Below are 23,110 nucleotides of genomic sequence, written 5' to 3' on the forward strand. Positions count from 1 at the left end.
TGGTTTCCAGTTTACATGGAGTGCAATGAGGTTCTTTCATGGCCTTCGAGGTGTCTGCTTGGGGGGTATAGACGGCTGTGATTATAATCGAAGAGAATTCTCTTGGTAGATAATGCGGTCGGCATTTGATTGTAAGGAGTTCTAGGTCAAGTAAACAAAAGGACTTGAGGAATTCTAGGTCAGGTGAACAAAAGGACTTGAGGACTCTAGGTAGATAGTGTGGTCTACAGCTTATCATGAGATACTAAAATAAAATGAGACACCTAAAATACAAAAAAAGGTAAAAATACTCTACCTCAGGCGAGCAAAACCTCAAGACTTCCTTAGATATCGTGCACCAGCTGTTTTTTACAAATATACATAGACCCACACCCCTTATCTTATCTTATACTGCCGATAGAGTGTACAACCCGGCAGCTGTATGTTATTAATGTCGTCGTTCAGCCACAACTCAGTGAAACATAAGATATTCGTTTTTAATGTCCCGCTGGTAGGATATACGTGCTTTTAGTTCATCCCATTTATATTTTGTACATTGGCAAACAGTACCACTCATCACCTGATCCTCACAAGGCACCCCGATCTCCTTCCTCGAAATCTCTGTCTTTTTCTCGTACGAATGACGGGGATGAGGGCCTGTTCACGTGTCTGGAGTAAATCCCTCTCATCTAACTCATCAATTTAATTTAATTTAATTCAATTCAAGGTGAGTAATCGCTGTTCTGATGTCCAGAAGCTCTTTTCGGTCATAAGAGACGGTAGCAGCAACATTATGTATAAAACAAGTTACAAACAATGCGATAAAACAAACAAAATAGCACAGTTGATGCTATGGGGGCGCTATTTCATTTTTGGATAAAAAGACGTGCCCGTTTTAAGCACAATATTTTGTCACAAAAAGATGCTCGACTATGCATATAATTGGTAGCTTTGGAAAGAAAACACTCTGACGTTTCCAGAACTGCAAAGATATTCTCTGTGCGTGCCCCAGAACGTGAGCTACAGGCAAAACCAAGATGAAACGGTATCCAGGAAATGAGCAGGATTTTTGAGGCTCCGTTTTCCATTGTCTCCTTATATGGCTCTGAATGCGAGAGGAATGACCTGCCCTTTCTGTCGTTTCCCCAAGGTGTCTGCAGCATTGTGACGTATTTGTAGGCATATCATTGGAAGATTGACCATAAGAGACCACATTTACCAGGTGTCCGCCCGGTGTCCTGCGCCGAAATTGGTGCGCAAACCTCAGCTGCAAGTATTTTTCCATGGAATTCAGAGAAGAAAGCAGGCTTCCACGGACGATATATCAATGAAGAGATATGTGAAAAAACACCTTGAGGATTGATTCCAAGCAACGTTTGCCATGTTTCGGTCGATATTATGGAGTTAATTCGGAAAAAGTTTGACGTTGTTGGTGACTGAATTTTCGGTTCGTTTCGGTAGCCGAATGTGATGTACAAAACGGAGCGATTTCTCCTACACAAAGATTCTTTCAGGAAAAACTGAACATTTTCTATGTAACTGAGCGTCTCCTCATTGAAAACATCCGAAGCTCTTCAAAGGTAAATGATTTCATTGATTTGGTTATCTGGTTTTTGTGAAAATGTTGCGTGCTAAATGCTACTCAAAATGCTAAGCTAGCTTTGCATACTCTTACACAAATTAGTGAATTGCTATGGTTCAAAAGCATATTTTGAAAATCTGAGATGACAGTATTGTTAAGAAAAGGCTAAGCTTGAGAGCAGGCGCATTATTTTCATTTTATTTGCGATTTTCAGAAATCGTTAACGTTGCGTAATGCTAATGAGCCTGAGGCTTTATTCACGATCCCGGATCCGGGATGGGGAGTATCAAGAGGTTTTAAGAGAGATAAAACAGCAGCCATCCTCTCCGGCACCATTACTTCACAAATGTGCCCACTTGTCTGAAATGTCCTTGTTTTACTATCCTTGATTGGACTTCTGGTCCCCACAAGGATAGTAAAACATTAAACAGACACACACACAGAAAAAAAACCAGACACACAAAAAACACACAAAAACACAAGTTAGCGTCTTTTTCATCATGAATCTTGTTCTGGAGGCTAGCTGCCACAAGCACAAAGTCATAACATCATATTTTAAACCTAACCGTAAATCTAACATTAACCACATTGTTTACCCTTATTCCTAACCTTAAATTATGACCAAAAAGCAAATGTTTGTTTTCAATTAATTTTTACAATATAGCCAATTTTGTCTTTGCAGCTGGCCTATCTAAGGGGAAATAGCTCTGTTCTGCCTCCAGGACGAGACTCAAGACAATAAATGTTAACTTGCCAGACACATACACATCCCAGTTAGCACATTTGGTTCCTCAGAAGTTGTAGGAACAAAAAATTTTGTTTTCCCATTGGTTCTGGGAATAAAGCCATACGATTCCTGACCGGCACATTTTTTTTAAATGTTCTGAGCATGGGAGTGAAAATGTTGCCATTTATGGGAACGGCCGTTTTTTGGTTGCAGGGAGGTTCTGAGAATGGTTTACTATGGTTCCCTGAAGGTTTTCCTCTGAGGTTTTATAGTGCTGTTCATTACATAAATAATCTCAAAGTGTTTATTAACGCTCTGAGAATGGAAATTCTAGGTTATTGGGAGCTTTTTGAATAACTTCCTTAAAACTTTCACTGAATGTTTCAATAAGACTTGTAATAAGACTGCTAGTTTATTTTTGTTGAACTGTTTTAAACTTAAAGCACAGATAGGACACATGGGTGAGATTCAAACCTATAATCTTATTTTTTCAATCCATGGAATTAGTCCACTGCACCACCAGGATGGCGCTAGCATGCCATGTTCTTTTACTCATAAAAGCTGTTCTTTTTAGTCTATTCAAACAGACCACATTTCAAAGGAAACAAGCACTCATTGAGATCAGGTGTGGCCAATTAGCAGGCACGGCCAACACACCTGTAAACACTTAACAAGGTAGAGGATATAAGAGAGTTTTGTTGATGCTGAGAACGGAATGTATATGTTTTTAAATAACATTCTTAGAACATTCTCTGAATGTTACTAAAGTTTTCTTGTGGTTTTTATGGGAATTTTCCTTAACATTCTCGGAACAATTTGAGAACATGACTTGAACTACGAGGAAACATGTAGGAAACTGAAGTACTGAAATTCCCCCCCAAAAAGTTTTTCCTTAACGTTATCTGAACTATTTGAGTACATTTCCAATGGTAAACCAGTTGAAGAACATTGCTATAACATTTAAAAATTGAAATGAAATGTAACCATGTTCGAACTTTTTAGGAAACGTTCTATTAAAGTAATGAAATGCCAAGAAAATAATGTTTTTTGGTCAAGTTCTATAAATGTGCAGAGAATGTTCCAAGCCAAACAACTATCGTGCACCATTCCCAGAAAGTTGTGGGAAAGTTGTATGCAAAATAACCATACACTGTAGGACAACCAGGCCCTCACCAAGCTCTAAGAAACATCTGGTTCTCAGAACGTTATGTATCACACCAGCAGTTTGGTGCTGCCTTCCCAAAAGCATCTAGAATTGACAAGTTAAAATGTCCTGTCTGTCTGGTTATGTCAGTTGGAAGGTTAGCGTGTTTGTTTGAACAGAGACAGAGATGTAGAGAGAAAGACTGTGCACCAACAGCTATCTCTGATTCTTCCACTTTACAAAGAGAGTGGAAGAGAGTGCCACAGGCACAGGAACATTTGCTTGTCAGCGTTTGCGATACAGTCATCCATCTTTTTAATCTTAACCGACACAGACAGTAAAAAGCAGTAGTGCCCAGAACCAATTTGGTGCTAAACCACACACAGAAGAACAATAGCCAACACATGTCCAGTATTCACTGGGCTGTAAACACCTGATAGTAGACATGAACAATATCCCCTCTGAACACAGGGAGAGATGAGTTTATCATAACACAAACCCCACCGTGCCGCTCATTGAGATTCAGTATGTGGTAAGACAGTGGTGATATTTCCTGGCATCCCAGAGGATGTTTACTGATGCATCATTCCCTGTTTGGCACCTCAGAGGACTAGACCACAGGCCAATGTCATGGGGAGGTCAGTATCAGACTAGACTTGGCATTTTTGTCATTTTGCAGACGGTCTTACACAGAGCAACTTACAGGATAAATTAGGGTTAAGTGCCTTGCTAAAGGGCACATCAACTGATTTTTTATCTAATCGGCTCTAGGCTACCTTTACACACAGGATTGAGAAGCCTCCTCTATCTATAAGGATGCATGATCTTTGTGGATCCTTGTATCTGTACAGGGTGAACTCTGAATTACTCTTATGCAAAGGGAATTTACTTACATTGTTCTCATCCCCACACCATGCTGTGACATCCTGTGGAGATTGGTACTTAGTGGTCAGATTAAATGGTTAACTTGATATCGTTTCATTGGCCAATGGTGCTTGGTTTTGGGTTGAGAAGGTTACATCTTCAGATGTTATAAATGGAATTAAATGCCTTTCTTCTCTCTCTTATCCTCTATCCTGTCCGTGGATTGTATGATCAATTCTCATTCCCTAGATTTTTAGGTATCTGGCCTAATGAACATCTCTTTGTTCATGCAGTACCAGTCAAAAGTTTGGACACACCTACTCATTCAAGGGTTTTTCTTTATTTTTACTATTATTCTACATTGTAGAATAATAGTGAAGACATCAAAATAAAGAAATAACACATCATGTAATAACCAAAAAATGGTTAAACAAATCTAAAATATATTTCATATTTGAGATTCTTCAAAGTAGCCTTGATGACAGCTTTGAACACTCTTGGCATTCTCTCAACCAGCTTCACCTCGAATGCTTTTCTAACAGTCTTGCAGGAGTTCCCACATATGCTGAGGACTTGTTGGCTACTTTTCCTTCACTCTGCGGTCCAACTCATCCCATACCATTTCAATTCAGTTGAGGTCGGATGATGTGGGTGCCAGGTCATCTGATGCAGCACTCCATCACTCTCATTCTTGGTCAAATAGCCCTTACACAGTCTGGAGGTGTGTTGGGTCATTGTCCTGTTGAAAAACAAATGATAGTCCCACTAAGCTCAAATCAGATGGAATAGCGTATCGCTGCAGAATGCTGTGGTAGCCATGCTGGTTAAGTGTGCCTCTCACACATGCAGAGATCAGTTCACCTACTCTGCGTCTCACAAAGACACAGCAGTTGGAACCAAAAATCACAAATTTGCACTCATCAGACGAAGGGACAGATTTCCTCCAGTCTAATTACCATTGCTCGTGTTTCTTGGCCCAAGCAAGTCTCTTCTTCTTATTGCTGTCCTTTAGTAGTGGTTTCTTTGCAGAAATTTGACCACGAAGGCCTGATTCACCAGTCTCCTCTGAACAGTTGATGTTGAGATGTGTCTGTTACTTGAACTCTGTGAAGCATTTATTTGGGCTGCAATTTCTGAGGATGGTAACTCTAATGAACTTATCATCTGCAGCAGATGTCAATCTGGGTCTTCCTTTCCTGTGGTGGTCCTCATGAGAGCCAGTTTCATCATAGCGCTTGATGATTTTTTTACGACAGCACTTGAAGAAACTTTCAAAGTTCTTGAAATTTTCCCGGATTGACTGAGCACTTGTCTTAAAGTAATGATGGACTGTAATGATAGAAAGTAATGATGGACTGTCATTACTCTTGATTTATTTGAGCTGTTCTTGCCATAAGATGGACTTGATCTTTTACCAAATAGGGCTATCTTCTGCATACCACCCCTACCCTGTCACAACACAACTGATTGTCTCAAACGCATTAAGAAGGAAAGAAATTCCACAAATGTACTTTTAACAAGGCACACATGTTAATTCAAATGCATTCCAGGTGACTACGTCTTGAAGCTGGTTGAGAGAATGGCTAGAGTGTGCAAAGTTGTCACCAAGGCAAAGAGTGGCTACTTTGAAGAATCTAAAATATAAATATATTTTGATTTGTTTAATACTCTTTTGGTTACAGCATGAGTCCATATGTGTTACTTTGTAGCATAATAGTGAAGACATCAGAACTATAATGTAGAAAATAGTAAAAAATAAAGAAAAAGAAAAAACACTTGAATGAGTAGGTTTGTCCCAACTTGTGGATTATATTCATAACTTTGGAACTACGGTAAATGGCGACTGGATAATTTGCAGTTATATTGATTACTTTGACGGTCCGGTTCGGGTGAGCCAGGCCCAGCAAATCAGAATCAGATTTTCCCCACAAAAGGGATTTATTACAGACAGAAATACTCCTCAGCACCCCTCATCCCCTTCCTCAGACGATCCTGCAGGTGAAGAAGCCTGATGTGTAGGTCCTGGGCTGGCATGTTATGCCCGTCGTTAAATGAAGACCAAGGTGCAGCGTGGTAGGCATATATTTTCTTTCATTTTTTAAATGTTCCACTAAAAACAATAAACAACTCAACGAACGTAAAGCATGTGGATCGGAATGTGGATTGTCGCCGGAGACTCCGGACCGTGAATCGTTGCCGGAGGAACCGAACCGTGGATCATCGCCGGAGGCTCTGAACTGGGAACCACCGCTGGAGGCTCTGGACTGCAGATCGTGGCTGGAGGCTCTGGACTGCAGATAATTGCTGGAGACTCTGGACTGCAGAATGTCGCTGAAGTCTCTGGACTGCAGATTGTTGCTGGAGGCTCTGGACTGCGAATCGTCGCTGGAGGCTCTGGACTGCGGATCATTGCTGGAGACTCCGGACTGCGGTCTGAACCCTAACTCCGCCAATCTCCCTGTGTGCACCCCCCCTGCCTCTTGTGCTTGCTTCGTTGAGCTATCTCCTCGTATCGTTGCCATTCCTCTTTCGCTGCCTCGATCTCCTCCTTCGGACGGCGATACTTCCCGGCCCTTATCCAGGGTCCTGCTCCCTCCAGGATGTCCTCCCAGGTCCAGTCATCCTGACCACGCTGCTTGGTCCGTTGGAGTTGGGATCTTCTGTTACGCCCGTCGTTAAATGAAGACCAATGTGCAGCGTGGTAGGCATACATTTTCTTGAATTTTTTTAATGTTCCACCATAAACAATAAACAACTCAACGAACGTAAAGCTGAGTGCAACACAAAAGACAAGATCCCACAACTGAAGGTGGGAAAAGGGGCTGCCTAAGTATGATCCCCAATCAGAGACAACGATAGACAGCTGCCTCTTATTGGGAACCATACTCGGCAAACAAAGAAATATAAACATAGATTTCCCACCCTAGTCACACCCTGACCTCCCAAATAGAGAATAAAATGATCTCTAAGGTCAGGGTGTGATATGGCGTGGCTACATGTGGTTTGTGGTTGTGAGGCCGGTTGGATGTACTGCCAAATTCTCTAAAACGATGTTGCTTATGGTAGAGCAATTAACATTGAATTCTCTGACAACAGCTCTGTTGGACATTCCTGTAGTCAGCATGACAATTGGAATCTCCCTCAAAACATGAGACATGAGACACCAGAACATTTTTATTACATATTTTATTTCAGCATGGGACCAACCCTTTACATGTTGAGTTTCTATTTTTGTTCAGTATATTATGAAAACGTAGCCTACGCACTGGATAAGGTGCAAGCTATAGACCTTTTTGAGTTAAGGGAATCTCGTGTTCATGAGTTGGCTCGAAAGCTGATCAAGAAAGATAAGAATCATCTTAATATTATTTTGACAAGCGACTAAATACTTGATTACTGGCAAGCAATTGGCATGCATAAAAAAGCAACCTAATTCTAGACGCTAGTGAGTATTTGCTTAGCAAACTCCAAAATAGGAAATTGAAGTGAAATTTTGGAATTATTTTTCGACGAGATGCGTAAAAAACTAATTAGAGTGAGAGCTGACGCATTTGAAGCCGCAATGTAAAGTGCTAAAAAAAGAGTGTCAAGACACTGGAGCATTCAGGCACTTGTGACGTTTCAGATAGCGATAGTGGTGTTGGCTTTATAGATGGCTGCTAAGAGTGCAGCCACACTCCAAAACGCACGTTATACTGCCGGCATATTCAAACTCCTAGCTGATGTCGCACTCCTCATAGACGAGCAAGTCCATTTAAGGCAGTAGCAGCTCATATTTCAGTCATTGGGACATTTACAAATAATGCAGAGGCATGGTCTCATTTTGCGCAGTTTAACATGCAGTGAGGCCATCTCTCACTTAAACGATATTCGACCATTCCCACCATGGCGAGAACGGGTGAAGACTCAGTAAAACATGTATATTCTTGAAATGCGAGATGTATGGCAATTACTTTTGCTCTCAACCCCAAGTGAAAAGCAAACTTGCTCGCTCTTCGGGGTCCATCTCTTGCAAACTGGACTAGGTTCATGGCTTGTAGGCAGGGGCACAACATAACCTTTTGAACGGCATGCAGCACAACTGTGGAAACTTTTCTATTCATATAGACACCATTCTGTGTACCTCTGGCCCTTCCTTGGACATTGTGTTAACTGACCTCCAGATGAGCTTCAATGCCATACAACTCTCCAACTGCTCCTAAATGCAAGTAAAACTAAATGCATGCTCTTCAACCGATTGCTGCCCGCACCTGCTCACCCGTCCAGCATCACTACACTGGACGGATCTGACTGAGAATATGTGGACTACACTACAAATACCTAGGTGTCTGGTTAGACTGTAAACTCTCCTTCCAGACATCAAACATCTCCAATCCAAAGTTAAATCTAGAATCGGCTTCCTATTCCGCAACAAAGCATCCTTTCACTCATGCTGCCAAACTGACTATCCTACCGATCCTCGACTTTGGCGATGTCATTGACAAAATAGCCTCCAACACTCTACTCAACAAATTGGATGCAGTCAACCACAGTGCCATCTGTTTTGTCACCAAAGCCCCATATACTACCCACCACTGCGACCTGTATGCTCTCGTTGGCTGGCCCTCGCTTCATACTCGTCGCCAAACCCACTGGCACCAGATCATCTACAAGTCTCTGCTAGGTAAAGCCCCGACTTATCTCCGTAGCAGCACCCACCTGTAGCACGCGCTCCAGCAGGTATATCTCTCTGGTCACCCCCAAAGTAAATTCTTCCTTTGGCCGCCTCTCCTTCCAATTCTCTGCTGCCAATGACTGGAACGAACTGCAAAAATCACTTAAGCTGGAGACTCTTACCTCCCTCACTAGCTTTAAGCACCAGCTGTCAGAGCAGCTCACAGATCACTGCACCTGTACATAGCTCATCTGTAAATAGCCCATCCAATCTACCTCATCCCCATACTGTATTTATTTATTTATCTTGCTCCTTTGCACCCCAGTATCTCTATTTGCACATTCATCTTCTGCACATTCTACCATTCCAGTGTTTAATTGCTATATTGTAATTACTTCGCCACCACGGCCTATTTATTGCCTTACCTCTCTTATCCTACCTCATTTGCACATGCTGTATATAGATTCTTCTACTGTATTGTTGATTGTATGTTTGTTTATTCCATGTGCAACTCAGTGTTGTTGTATGTGTCGAACTGCTTTGCTTTATCTTGGCCAGGTCGCAATTGCAAATGAGAACTTGTACTCAACTAGCCTACCTGGTTAAATAAAGGTGAAATTAAAAAATGTAAAAAAATATTCTGGCCATGAAACCCCATCATGTGAAATGACATACTACGGACAATGCTAACATGCAACTCACCTGAGTAAAGCATTAGATTGGGGGTGGGGGGTCCTGTATATTCCAAGGAATTATTACATGGGCCACTAATATTTAATCTAGGACAGCATGTCCTAACCAGACTCATGTTCTGTTGCATCTAACTATGTTATATATATAAACAGCATACTAAACAGTGTACTCACTGCAAACAAACAGGACATGTAGTGAAAATTTGTTGGGATCTGGGGAGGGATCCCCGCCCAGGCATTTCAACCAAGATATAGGATGGGTCATCTACCATCGAAGTGTTGGAACCTTGGAATTGGGAATCCCCCTTTCTTTATGCGTCTTAAACTAGACACAGAGCAAATGTTTCAGACTTGAATAGCACTTGTCTGTAGCCTCCCTGGTGTTGCCCAAATCCCGTCCTCTCCTCATCAACCAGACAGGTCAAGCTACATAGCTCAGCCATTTTTCCTATTCATTGAAACTCTAATTCGTTGAGCGTTCCTTGTTTTTGAACATGAATAGTACGTTTTAACCAACAACGTGATCATTGGACAGACCGCAGTGTTTTTTTGGGAATACGTGGGAGTTTATTATGGTGCGTTTGTCTTGGTTGCGCACAGGACAGGTTTCAACTTTAGTCAATTACAAGGTATAGACATTCTCTCAATGTATGGTGTGAGCATGTCATTGCAGAGCAAATTATTCAGCAAACCCTCTTTTATAAATATCCTGACTTGTTTGAGAAACGGCTGCAGACTCTACCCCAACGCTTTAAACTCAAAATGCAGTTGCCTGGAGCTCAGATGCTCATTCTAACATAGCCGGGTGACTGCTACAATGTAGTCTCAAACATATGTTTAGAATATTTAACCCTTTTAATCATCTGGTATGGTAGTCATTTGTGTTAGATTTCTGAGTGGGATTTCTATTCATATGCGGATTGTGCATCTGGCCAAGTCCATCTGATATGTGACAATGCTGTGAGAGTTATGAGTTTGTCCCACCCCTCTGATAGCCAGTGGCTGGCTGGGTGGCTGTTTGTTAATAGGCTACACAGGATGGTCTAAGGTATTGATAGGAGTTTCCTATGTTTACATTTGTCTGCGTGTTACAATGATGATTGACTCTTTCCCCTTACACAGTAAATATGACATGTCCGACTGATTAGATTTCAGATTTGAACTTTTTAAGATTCAACCTGTGGATGTTGATTCTTTTTCTATCATTTTAGCTAATCACTGACACAATGAAAAGCTGATTACTTGGATACATTTCTCAGCTTCGGCTCGACGTCCCTTTTATGTGCACGATAAAAGGGAATTGCGTTCGGCTGGTTGGTTTTCCATAACTCAGCTCTCAATGTGAAACAGTGGATTGTATTGGATTTTTAATGGCAGATTATGATTATCTCACTTTTGAACGGACTCTGATTAAGTCTTTGGCTCAGGCAACTCTTTCACTTTGTTCCATATAGGCAGACGTTTGTCTACATTATACAGTTGAAGTTTACATACACCTTAGCCAAATACATTCAAACTCAGTTTTTCACAATTCCTGACATTTAATCCTAATAAAAAATTCCCTGTCTTAGGTCAGTTAGGATCACCACTTTATTTTAAGAATGTGAAATATCAGAATAATAGTAGAGAGAATGATTTCTTTCAGCTTTTATTTCTTTCATCATATTCCCAGTGGGTGAGATGTTTACATACACTCAATTAGTATTTGGTAGCATTGCCTTTAAATTGTTTAACTTGGGTCAAACGATGTGGGTAGCCTTCCACAAGCTTCCCACAATAAGCTGGGTGAATTTTGGCCCATTTACTCCTGACAGAGCTCAGGTTTGTAGGCCTACTTGCTCGCACATGCTTTTTCAGTTCTGCCCACAAATGTTCTATAGGATTGAGGTCAGGGCTTTGTGATGGCCACTCCACTACCTTGACTTTGTTGTCCTTAAGCCATTTTTCCCCAACTTTGGAAGTATGCTTGGGGTCATTGTCCATTTGAAAGACCTATTTAGGCGACCTAGCTTTAACTTCCAGACTGATGTCTTGAGATTTTGCTTCAATATATCCACTTAATTTTCCTCCCTCATGATGCCATCTATTTTGTGAAGTGCACCAGTCCCTCCTGCAGCAAAGCACCCTCACAACATGATGCTGCCATCCTTGTGCTTCACAGTTGGGATGGTGTTCTTTGGCTTGCAGTCCTCCCCCTTTTTCCTCCAAACATAACGATGGTCATTATGGCCAAATAGTTCTATTTTTGTTTCATCAGACCAGAGGACATTTCTCCAAAAAGTATGATCTTTGTCCCCATGTGCAGTTGCAAACTATAGTCTGGCTTTTTTATGGTGGTTTTGGAGCAGTGGCTTCTTCCTTGCTGAGCGACCATCCAGGTTATGTCGATATAGGACTTATTTTACTGTGGATATAGATACTTAGTACATGTTTCCTCCAGCATCTTCACACGGTCATTTGCTGCTGTTCTGGGATTGATTTGCACTTTTCTCACCCAAGTACGTTCATCTCTAGGAGACAGAACGCGTCTCCTTCCTGAGCGGTATGACGGCAGTGTGGTCCCATGATGTTTATACTTGTGTACTATTGTTTGTACAGATGAACATGGTACCTTCAGGCGTTTGGAAATTTGAACCAGACTTGTGGAGGTCTAAACATTTTTTTTATGAGGTCTTGGCTGATTTCTTTTGAGTTTCCCAGTATGTCAAGTGAAGAGGCTCTGAGTTTGAAGGTAGGCCTTGAAATACATCCACAGGTACACCTCCAATTGACTAAAATGATGTCAATCAGAATCTTCTAAAGCCATGACATCATTTTCTGGAATTTTCCAAGCTGTTTAAAGGCACAGTCAACTTAGTGTATGTAAACCTCTGACCCCCTGGAATTGTGATACAGTGAATTATAAGTGAAATAATCTGTCTGTAAACAATTGTTTGAAAAATACTTGTCATGCACACAGTAGATGTCCTAACCGACTTGCCAAAACTATCATTTGTTCACAAGAAATCTGTGGAGTGGTTGAACAACGAGTTTTAATGACTCCAACCTAAGTGTATGTAAACTTCCGACTTCAACTGTATGTTCCATGTCTTACTGTTTCTGTCCTGTCTGGAGAATAACCCAATGTTTTGCTCAACAATTATACTGACAGGCTTCTAACACACAGCTAACTTGTCTTGTTTTAGGTTATCCCGAAACAATTTGAACCTTGTGTGGTGACCACATTACATTTAACTGTTCTCCCTTTGTTGTCACACACAATGGGGCGGCAGGGTAGCCTGGAGTGTTGGACTAGTACCCGAAAGGTTGCAAGTTCAAATCCCCGAGCTGACAAATCTGTCGTTCTGCCCCTGAACAAGGCAGTTAACCCACTGTTCCTAGGCCGTCATTGAAAATAAGAATTTGTTCTTAACTGACTTGCCTCGTTAAATAAAGGTAAAAGACTAAATGGCTTATGTGGTTGTGCAAGGAATCAGATTAATGTTAATGTAGGCGCATGGTCAAATCTTCCTGTTGACCACACCCACCTCTAAGGATGTGTGTGTTTTAAAGAGGGGGCGCAGATTGGGCTTACAAATCAAATTATTCATATTTGATTTGCACAAGCAGTGGGTGAGCTTTGGATCTCACTCCCAAGTGGTATTTTGAATTTTGATAGGTGACTTGCATAGTTTTAAAATTCATATTTGAATGTGATTTTGTCAGGTTGGAAATACATTTTGTTACATATGACAGTTCTGTCTCCAGAGACTGCTTCTATGACCTGTCGGCAGAGAACATTGAGATAATTCAGCAACCAAATACATTTTGTTACATACGACAGCTCTGTCTCCAGAGACTGCTTTTATGACCTGTCGGCAGAGAACATTGAGATAATTCAGCAACCAAATACATTTGTTTTTTAAATTTGAATATTGATTCATGCCAAATCTTACTAGACATAGGCTTGTGTTAATACCTTTGTTGTTATCTAACTGTTTTACAGAATATTTTATTGCTTTTTGTTTTTGACATGCTTCTTTATTGATCTTGGGGTGATTTGTTTTCATTAATATGATTTAAAATATTTTTAAGGCAAACTTCCTCCCAGAGGGGAGAGTTTTAAATTTATTTTAACCCCCCTTTTTCTCCCCAATTTCATGATATCCAATTGCGATCTAATTAAGATCTTGTCTCATCGCTGCAATTCCCCAACGGGCTCGGGAGAGGCAAAGGTCGAGTCATGCGTCCTCTGAAACATGACCCACCAAACGCCGCTTCTTAACACCCGCCCACTTAACCCACAAGCCAGCTTCACCAATATGTCGGAGGAAACACCATTCAACTGACAATTGAAGTCAGCCGGCAGGCGCCCAGTCCGCCACAAGGAGTCGCTAGAGCGCGATGAGCCAAGTAAAGCCCCTCCTACCAAACCCTCCCCTAACCCGGATGACACTGGGCCAATTATGCGCCGCCCTATGGGACTCCCAGTTACGGCCGGTTGTGACACAGCATGGGATAGAACCCGGGACGGTAGTAACGCCTCAAGACTGCAGCGCCACTCGGGAGGCATGGGGGAGAGGCTTTTTCAATTGATTGTCCTGTCTTTCTCAAATAAAAGTACAATTTGACACTTGTGATAGTGTAACTTTAATTACAGTGCATTCGGAAAGTATTCAGACCCCTTGACCTTTTCCGCATTTTGTTACGTTACAGCCATATTCTAAAGGATTAAATAATTTCCCCCCTCATCAATCTACACACAATACCCCATAATGACAAAGCAAAAACAGGTTTTTAGAAATGTTGCAAATGTATAAAAAATAATACACTGAGAGTCACGTCTGGATCGGGTTCAAGTCTGGGCTCTGGCTTGGCCACTCAAGGACATTCAGAGACTAGTCCTGAAGCCACTCTTGCGTTGTCTTGGCTGTGTGCTTAGGGTCGTTGCCCTGTTGGAAGGTAAACCTTAGCCCAAATTTGAGGTCCTGAGCGCTCTAGAGAAGGTTCTCATCAAGGATCTCTCTGTACTTTGCTCCATTCATCTTTCCCTCGATCCTGACTAGTCTCTCTGTCCCTGCCGCTAAAAAACATCCCCACAGCATGATGCTGCCACCACCATGCTCCACCGTAGGGATGGTGCCAGGTTTCCTCCAGACGTGACACTTGGCATTCAGGCCAAAAAGTTCAATCTTGGTTTCATCAGATCAGAGAATCTTGTTTCTCATGGTCTGAGTCCTTTAGGTGCCCTTTGGCAAACTCCAAGTGGGCTGTCATGTGCCTTTTACTGAGGAGTGGCTTCCATCTGGCCACTCTAGCATAAAGGCCTGATTGTTGGAATGCTGCAGAGATGGATGTCCTTCTGGAAGTGTCTCCCATCTCCATCGAGGAACTCTGGAGCTCTGTTAGAGTGACCATCTGTCTCTCGGTCACCTCCCTGATCAAGGCCCTTCTCCCCCGATTACTCAGTTTGGATGGGCGGCCAGCTCTATGAAAAGGCTTGGTGGTTCCAAACTTCTTCCATTTAAGAATGATGGAGGCCTCTGTTCTTGGGGAATTCTAAAAAACAGTTTTTGCTTTGTCATTGTGGGTTATTATTGGGAGATTCATGAGGAAAAACGTTATTTAATGCATTTTAAAATAAGGCTGTAACATAACAAAATGGGGAAAAGGTCAAGGGGTCTGAATACTTTCCGAATGACCTGTATGCATGTAATGGCCTTTCATTTCTGTATTTATCCATCTGATTCATTCTTGATAAACTTTAAGGATACTATTGACCAGACCAACCAATCTGACAACATGCAAAGCCAAACACTGACTAGTAACTCTTGATTGTATTAATGCTTCACAAATGTTGAGAACTGATTGGGGCTCCCGAGTGGCACAGCGGTCTAAGGCACTGCATCTCAGTGCTAGAGGCGTCACTTCAGATCCTGGTTTGATTCCAGGCTGTGTCACAACCGGCCGCGATTGTGAGTCCCCATAGGCTGGTGCACAATTGGTCCAGCGTCGTCCGGGTTAGGGTTTGACCGGGGTAGGCTGTCATTGTAAATAAGAATTTGTTCTTAACCGACTTGCCTAGTTAAATAAAGGTTAAATAAAAAGATAATATCTGATGTAATCTTTCTGCCGTTAACAAAAAATTATGTTATATTGAACTTAGTTTAAGGAATTTGTACTTAGGGACATTGGCATGTCAAAAGCACATTGACAATGCTCCCATGTAAGAAACTCCTGATGTCATGAGCCCAAGGACTAGAAGTGAGGTATATATAATATACTGTACATACACATCAAATACTACTGCCCATTACAGGTTCTATGGTTTGGTCTGGAAGTACTGGAAATGCTCTTGGGATTCATATAGCAGGGGTTGGAGGCAGGATAAGAGGATCCTAAAACAGCAACAGCAGTGTGTGTGTGTGTGTGTGTGTGTGTGTGTGTGTGTGTGTGTGTGTGTGTGTGTGTGTGTGTGTGTGCGTGCGTGCGTGCGTGCGTGCGTGCGTGCGTGCGTGCGTGCGTGCGTGGTAGAAAAGAGTTAGAGGTGAGGTGTGTGTAGGCGGTGAGGCTGACACATCATCCCAATTATCAGGAAGGCTGAGATAAGAAACAGAGATGAGAAAACTGCAGTAAGAATCATTCCCTCCATTTTGGAGACTTACTGTACAGAGAGAGAAAGAGAGATAAAAAAAAATGAAAAACATAAAATAATATTAAGATTGTGTTCTTCAATGTGAATAACAACACTCCAAACCAGTGGGAATAGAAACAATTCTGCGACTCTCCACACTCAGTTGTCCTTCAATTTGAGCCACAAAACCTCCATTTCTGACAAAAAGCACGTCTCAAATGGCCAATCAGCCGTTGCTACATCCATTTGTGGACATAAATTAATTATATATTCCCCTTGATTCTTGAAGAGTATAACTTATGAGCTTAGTTTAACTGCCGTACCCCATCAGAACCTAAAATATAAGCTTGTTTTACTCCAATGTTTGCCAACCAAATAAATGTAAACGAACACTGTATAGCCTCAAAAATGGGTTAAAACTATAATTTTAATATCATGGATGGCCAGACCCTGCATCAATTACTCTGTCTATGAATTTGAAAGTGAATCCAGCCCAATCCCTCAGTTTTTACAGAAACAGTGCTGGGGAGCCGGCTTTGTTATTGTTTCTGCTGATTGGCCCATTCACGTTCATTAACCCTCTTATTTGCCTCACGGAAAATCCCAGCAGGTGCATTGTGCACAGACTTACAGCGAGATACAGAGAGTGGTGTAAGGAAAAGAGAGGGGAGCGGAGGGAGACACAGAGAGAGAACTATTAGAGAGGGCTTCAGAACGAGTGAGAGAGAACGAAAGAGACAGAGAGAGTTAAAGAGAAGAGCCCAGTTCAGCTTAGCTCAGACAGCTGAGTGCCCAGCTGGGCAATGAAATGCTTCCGCACCAGTTAGCAAGCCATAGGTTGGGTCTGTCTAAACAGGGTTTTCTCACCACCTCCTCATCTAATCCTCGACAGGCCCACTGCAAATGAATATGAAGGGCTAGGCTTGCTACCGACCCGGGTTCTATCTCAGGCTGTGTCACAACCAGCTGTGACTGGGAGTCCCATAGGGCGGTGCACAACTGGCCAAGCGTCGTCCGGGTTAGGTGAGGGTTTGGCCGGGGGGGTTTACTTGTCTCATCGTGCTCTAGCGACTCCTTGTGGCGGGCTGGGCGCCTGCAGGCTGAGGATGGTTGTCAGTTGAACAGTGTTTCCTCTGACACATTGGTGCAGCTGGCCTGCGGGTTAAGTGGGCGGGTGTTAAGAAGCGGAGTTTGGCGGGTCATGTTTCGGAGGATGCATGACTCGACCTTCAGCCTTGAATATTCAGAGGAAGGAATGCCGTCGGGCGCTCCCACGTGGTACGGGGAAGGAGAGAAAGACAGAGTGTGCATTTATGTGTGTGTCTCACCTTGGAGAGCGGTGAAACGAGCAGTTTGGTGGTTGTTTCTTTGCACAGATGTGTAGTGCTTCCCTGGGTTGTAGATAAGGCGAGGGGGATGGGATGGTGTGCTGGGCGATAAGAGAAAATAGGTACATTGTGCTGAAGGCCATGGCACCTGAAACATGAAGGTTCTATCATATACAGTGCCTTGCGAAAGTATTCGGCCACCTTGAACTTTGCGAACTTTTGCCACATTTCAGACTTCAAACATAAAGATATAAAACTGTATTTTTTTGTGAAGAATCAACAACAAGTGGGACACAATCATGAAGTGGAACGACATTTATTGGATATTTCAAACTTTTTTAACAAATCAAAAACTGAAAAATTGGGCGTGCAAAATTATTCAGCCCCCTTAAGTTAATACTTTGTAGCGCCACCTTTTGCTGCGATTACAGCTGTAAGTCGCTTGGGGTATGTCTCTATCAGTTTTGCACATCGAGAGACTGACATTTTTTCCCATTCCTCCTTGCAAAACAGCTCGAGCTCAGTGAGGTTGGATGGAGAGCATTTGTGAACAGCAGTTTTCAGTTCTTTCCACAGATTCTCGATTGGATTCAGGTCTGGACTTTGACTTGGGCATTCTAACACCTGGATATGTTTATTTTTGAACCAATCCATTGTAGATTTTGCTTTCTGTTTTGGATCATTGTCTTGTTGGAAGACAAATCTCCGTCCCAGTCTCAGGTCTTTTACAGACTCCATCAGGTTTTCTTCCAGAATGGTCCTGTATTTGGCTCCATCCATCTTCCCATCAATTTTAACCATCTTCCCTGTCCCTGCTGAAGAAAAGCAGGCCCAAACCATGATGCTGCCACCACCATGTTTGACAGTGGAGATGGTGTGTTCAGGGTGATCAGCTGTGTTGCTTTTACGCCAAACATAACGTTTTGCATTGCTGCCTAAAAGTTCCATTTTGGTTTCATCTGACCAGAGCACCTTCTTCCACATGTTTGGTGTGTCTCCCAGGTGGCTTGTGGCAAACTTTAAACAACACTTTTTATGGATATCTTTAAGAAATGGCTTTCTTCTTGCCACTCTTCCATAAAGGCCAGATTTGTGCAATATACGACTGATTGTTGTCCTATGGACAGAGTCTCCCACCTCAGCTGTAGATCTCTGCAGTTTATCCAGAGTGATCATGGGCCTCTTGGCTGCATCTCTGATCAGTCTTCTCCTTGTATGAGCGGAAAGTTTAGAGGGACAGCCAGGTCTTGGTAGATTTGCAGTGGTCTGATACTCCTTCCATTTCAATATTATCGCTTGCACAGTGCTCCTTGGGATGTTTAAAGCTTGGGAAATCTTTTTGTATCCAAATCCGGCTTTAAAATTCTTCACAACAGTATCTCGGACCTGTCTGGTGTGTTCCTTGTTCTTCATGATGCTCTCTGCGCTTTTAACGGACCTCTGAGACTATCACAGTGCAGGTGCATTTATACGGAGACTTGATTACACACAGGTGGATTGTATTTATCATCATTAGTCATTTAGGTCAACATTGGATCATTCAGAGATCCTCACTGAACTTCTGGAGAGAGTTTGCTGCACTGAAAGTAAAGGGGCTGAATAATTTTGCACGCCCAATTTTTCAGTTTTTGATTTGTTAAAAAAGTTTGAAATATCCAATAAATGTCGTTCCACTTCATGATTGTGTCCCACTTGTTGTTGATTCTTCACAAAAAAATACAGTTTTATATCTTTATGTTTGAAGCCTGAAATGTGGCAAAATGTTGCAAAGTTCAAGGGGGCTGAATACTTTTGCAAGGCACTGTATATTGATATATATATATATATATATATATATTTTTTTTTTAATTTTATTTAACCAGGCAAGTCAGTTAAGAACAAATTCTTATTTTCGATGACAGCCTAGAAACAGTGGGTTAACTGCCTGTTCAGGGGCAGAATGACAGATTTGTACCTTGTCTGCTTGGGGGTTTGAACTCACAACCTTGTGGTTGCTAGTCCAACTCTCTAACCACTAGGCTACCCTGCCGCCCCAGTTCAGGACCCCCATGTCCTGAAATGTTTCTATATTACTTTTGCCTGCCTACTTTGTTCTGGTTTATGTGCTGTCCATTCACCCACCTCCGGAAGGGAAGAAAATAGGAAATTAACAACAGCATGTGGTGGTGTAGAGAAGATTGATAGGCTCCAGGCTTCTCTGCTCCAGTCACACTGTTATCTACAATCATCTTGGTAGCACTGCAAAGTGACTCCAACAGAAGCCATGGTAGAGTGGAAAAATGCAGTGAAAAATGAAAGTCTACAGTTTAAAGTAATTTAAAAAAATCTTTCTCTCTCTCTCTCTCCCTCCCCCCTATTTCTCCTTTCTCTCCTCCCCCTCCCTCTCTCGCCCTCCCTCTCTCCCAGTCTCGTCAGACCCCGGAGGGAGAGTTCCTACCACTGGACCAGTGTGAGCTGGATGTGGGTTTTGGGACGGGTGCGGACCAGCTCTTCCTAGTGTCACCTCTCACCATCTGCCACGAAATCAATCCTAAGAGTCCTTTCTTTGACCTGTCCCAGCGCTCCCTCATGAACGAGCAGTTTGAGATTGTTGTCATCCTGGAAGGCATTGTTGAGACCACAGGTGAAGAACCACAACCCTCTCTCCTCCTTTTAACCCCTTACTCTCTTCTTCCTAAAAAGGCTGCTCCTTTTCAAAGGCCCAATGCAGCCATTTTATTTCTGGGTAACAATTAAGTACCTTACTGTAATAGATTTCCATTCAAATTGGCATAAATATTTTTGGGGCAAAAAACTGTTTCACAAGCAAGTTTCACGATGGAAAGCCAAAACTCCCACCCATTCAAACCTGCTGATTAGAAGGTCCTGTGTAGATTGTATTTTAACCCTCCTGCTGTGTTCCGGTCGAATTGGACCGATTTACAAGTTTTCTCTCTGAAAAATGTAGTTCATTTAATCTGATTGTCATAAGGTTCCATGACTTTGTCCACACAGGGCATCTGAACACACTAAATACCTTTGGATGATTTCCATAAAATGCTATTTAACTTATGTACCTGTGGTGTTCCTGGTCAAAAATGAGCAGTCATTAGAAATGAATGGGTGAGACTACAATTAGTGTATAATATTGAGTTCAGACCATTCATCAGATGGACACACTTCCTCTCCCAGATCCCCACATGCGTGTGGGTTTGAGCACACACACGCACACCTCACTCCATTTCTTGGCTTCCATGGCAACCCCCACGGGAACCTTTCCCCAATAGAATCTTTCCCCCACGGGAACCACACCTGTTGGCCTTCTCACAAACAATCGCAACATTGTTTCAATAATATATACCTCTGGTATATGAATCTTTTTTGAGGCCTTGCTCACAATTCGTTCTGTGGCAGCACAATGACCAAACGATATACTTTATGTGAGGCTCTTGATCATATCTTTGATCATGACACTGGTGAGGAGGAGAGAGTCTGTTAAACTTTGACACAAAGTAGTCTGTGATAAATAGCACAATATATTTAATCTGAGTATTTGTTATAGTCAAAATAATTGATACATTACGCTTTTTTAAAACTCAAAAACAAGTTGTACGAGCTCAGGTTAATGAGGCCTACAGGCCATAAATAGCAAATAGAAGTTCCAAACTTGTAATGTTCACAAGAACTTAAGTTGATAAAAAGATCTAACACAACATTAGGTGATAATATATGTATTATTATGGATTTATAATCAGCTATAATGGCGGTCATTTTGGACCGGGAACACAGAATTAATTAACATGAAACAAACACAACAGGAGGGTTAAACAACAACTATCAGGAAATGTCACGTATTTACAGTGGCGGTTTCATCAGCTGTTGTACAATATGATACAAAACACAGGAAAAAAAACAGAATTTTGACGACACTGGGCCTTTAATTAGTCCTTCTCTTCCTTCACCCCGACTGTAATCTCTTTCCATTCGGTGGGTTACTCCTTCCCTATCTCCACCCTTTAGCTTGCAATTCTGTTATTCCTCTCTCTCCCCTCCATTATCTGAACTCGAATTAAACTGTATTCTTATATGCTCATCAGTCTTACTTCTTCATGTCAACCTGCCACATATCCCCATGCAACATCTCCATCCAGATTCTGGAGATAGTCACACTGACACATCTCTCTGAATCTCCAAGGCCCTGTAAGAATGTAGCAGATATCAGGAGGCGTCCAGTGGTAAACAGAGCGAGCAGTGGAGAGGTAGACGTTGGGTATTGAGGACAGCACCAGGGAATGGCTTCCTTGATTTAATTATGAAGGACGTTTTTTTTACATGCGGGATGGTTTTTATCCCTACCCCATGTATAATAGATAGGGTCATAGATGCGAATGTCACTTAGATAAAATAAGATGGGGGGGTTCAGCTGAAGCTTTACTATATTTCTCACTGGGCAGAATGCAAGGGTTAATTCTGGGATCATTCTGAAACAGTAAGAGACGTTGAACACAACAGCTGTACTGAACTACAGGCAGGCTGCAGGTGTGCTGGGTTGCCTACGGCAACAAAAGTGTTTTTCTGTCTTCTACATCGAACAATACGATGCCTCATCCTAATACTCATACATAAATAACAAAGTCTGTCTTCTCTGGCATCATTTATTTATTTCTCTGCTCCCTTTTCTTTTTCCTTTCATCTCTCCTCTGTTCTTCTCCCCTCCTCCCTTCTCATTGTCCTGGGCAGAAGCATGAAGCTGAATAGGCTTAGAGGACGAGGGTGGGATGAGCAGGCAGGGAGCACGGTCTGTGCTCTGTTGATAATGTCATTAAGGCAGGCTGCAGCCAACCGTTTAGCCCCTTTTAGCCCCTTCTCTCTCTCCCTCTCTCTCTCTCTCTCTCTCTCTCTCTCTCTCTCTCTCTCTCTCTCTCTCTCAGCAGTAAAGGTGGTTCTCAGAGCTGAGGAGCAAAGCAGGGGGCAGATGAGTGGGGGGTCTGTTCTGTATGAATGAGTTGGCCTTGGAGTCACCTGTGTGGTTCCGTGCACAGTGTACATCCCTTACTCCCAGAGAAATAAATCCATATCATCCACTGAGAGACAGACAGCGCATTGTCCTGCCATTTGAGAAACCTTCTGTCAACAACGGACAGCCTTTGCACCCTTCTGGTGTTTGACTGGATGGTTATGAGGTCTCTCTACTACCACTACGATTGTGCATCAGCTCCTGTTCCAATAGAGATGTATGTTACGTAGGCCTAGTTGTCACAGCTTTCTGACAGGTGTGTGTGCGTGTGTGTGTGTGTGTGTGTGTGTGTGTGTGTGTGTGTGTGTGTGTGTGTGTGTGTGCGTGTGCGTGTGCGTGTGTGTTAGATGAAGAGAGCCAGTAGTAGGATTAAAAAGAGGCTAGGAGAAGAAGAGGCATTGTATTATGGAAATGCTCCACTTGAGGAGTGCCTGTGGGGGCTTTACATAAAGCTCTCTCCAGGGACACGTCTCTCTCTCTGTCCACCAGCTGTTTGCTCACTTGCTCAGCCGCTTTGATTTTCATTCAAGA

General features: G+C 42.4%; 1 protein-coding gene across 1 annotated transcript in view; it reads left to right on the top strand.

Annotated features, from left to right (window-relative positions):
• The window catches only part of LOC135553995 (G protein-activated inward rectifier potassium channel 1-like), a 41,658-nt gene that overhangs the window by 12,910 nt on the left and 5,638 nt on the right, over positions 1 to 23,110 (top strand). The window contains exon 2 of the mRNA XM_064985982.1: positions 19,990 to 20,206. Coding sequence (XP_064842054.1) covers positions 19,990 to 20,206 — 217 coding nt within the window. The remainder of the gene's footprint in view (positions 1 to 19,989; positions 20,207 to 23,110) is intronic.

Source organism: Oncorhynchus masou, chromosome 14 (genome assembly GCF_036934945.1).
Source record: "Oncorhynchus masou masou isolate Uvic2021 chromosome 14, UVic_Omas_1.1, whole genome shotgun sequence".
Lineage (NCBI taxonomy): Eukaryota > Metazoa > Chordata > Actinopteri > Salmoniformes > Salmonidae > Oncorhynchus > Oncorhynchus masou.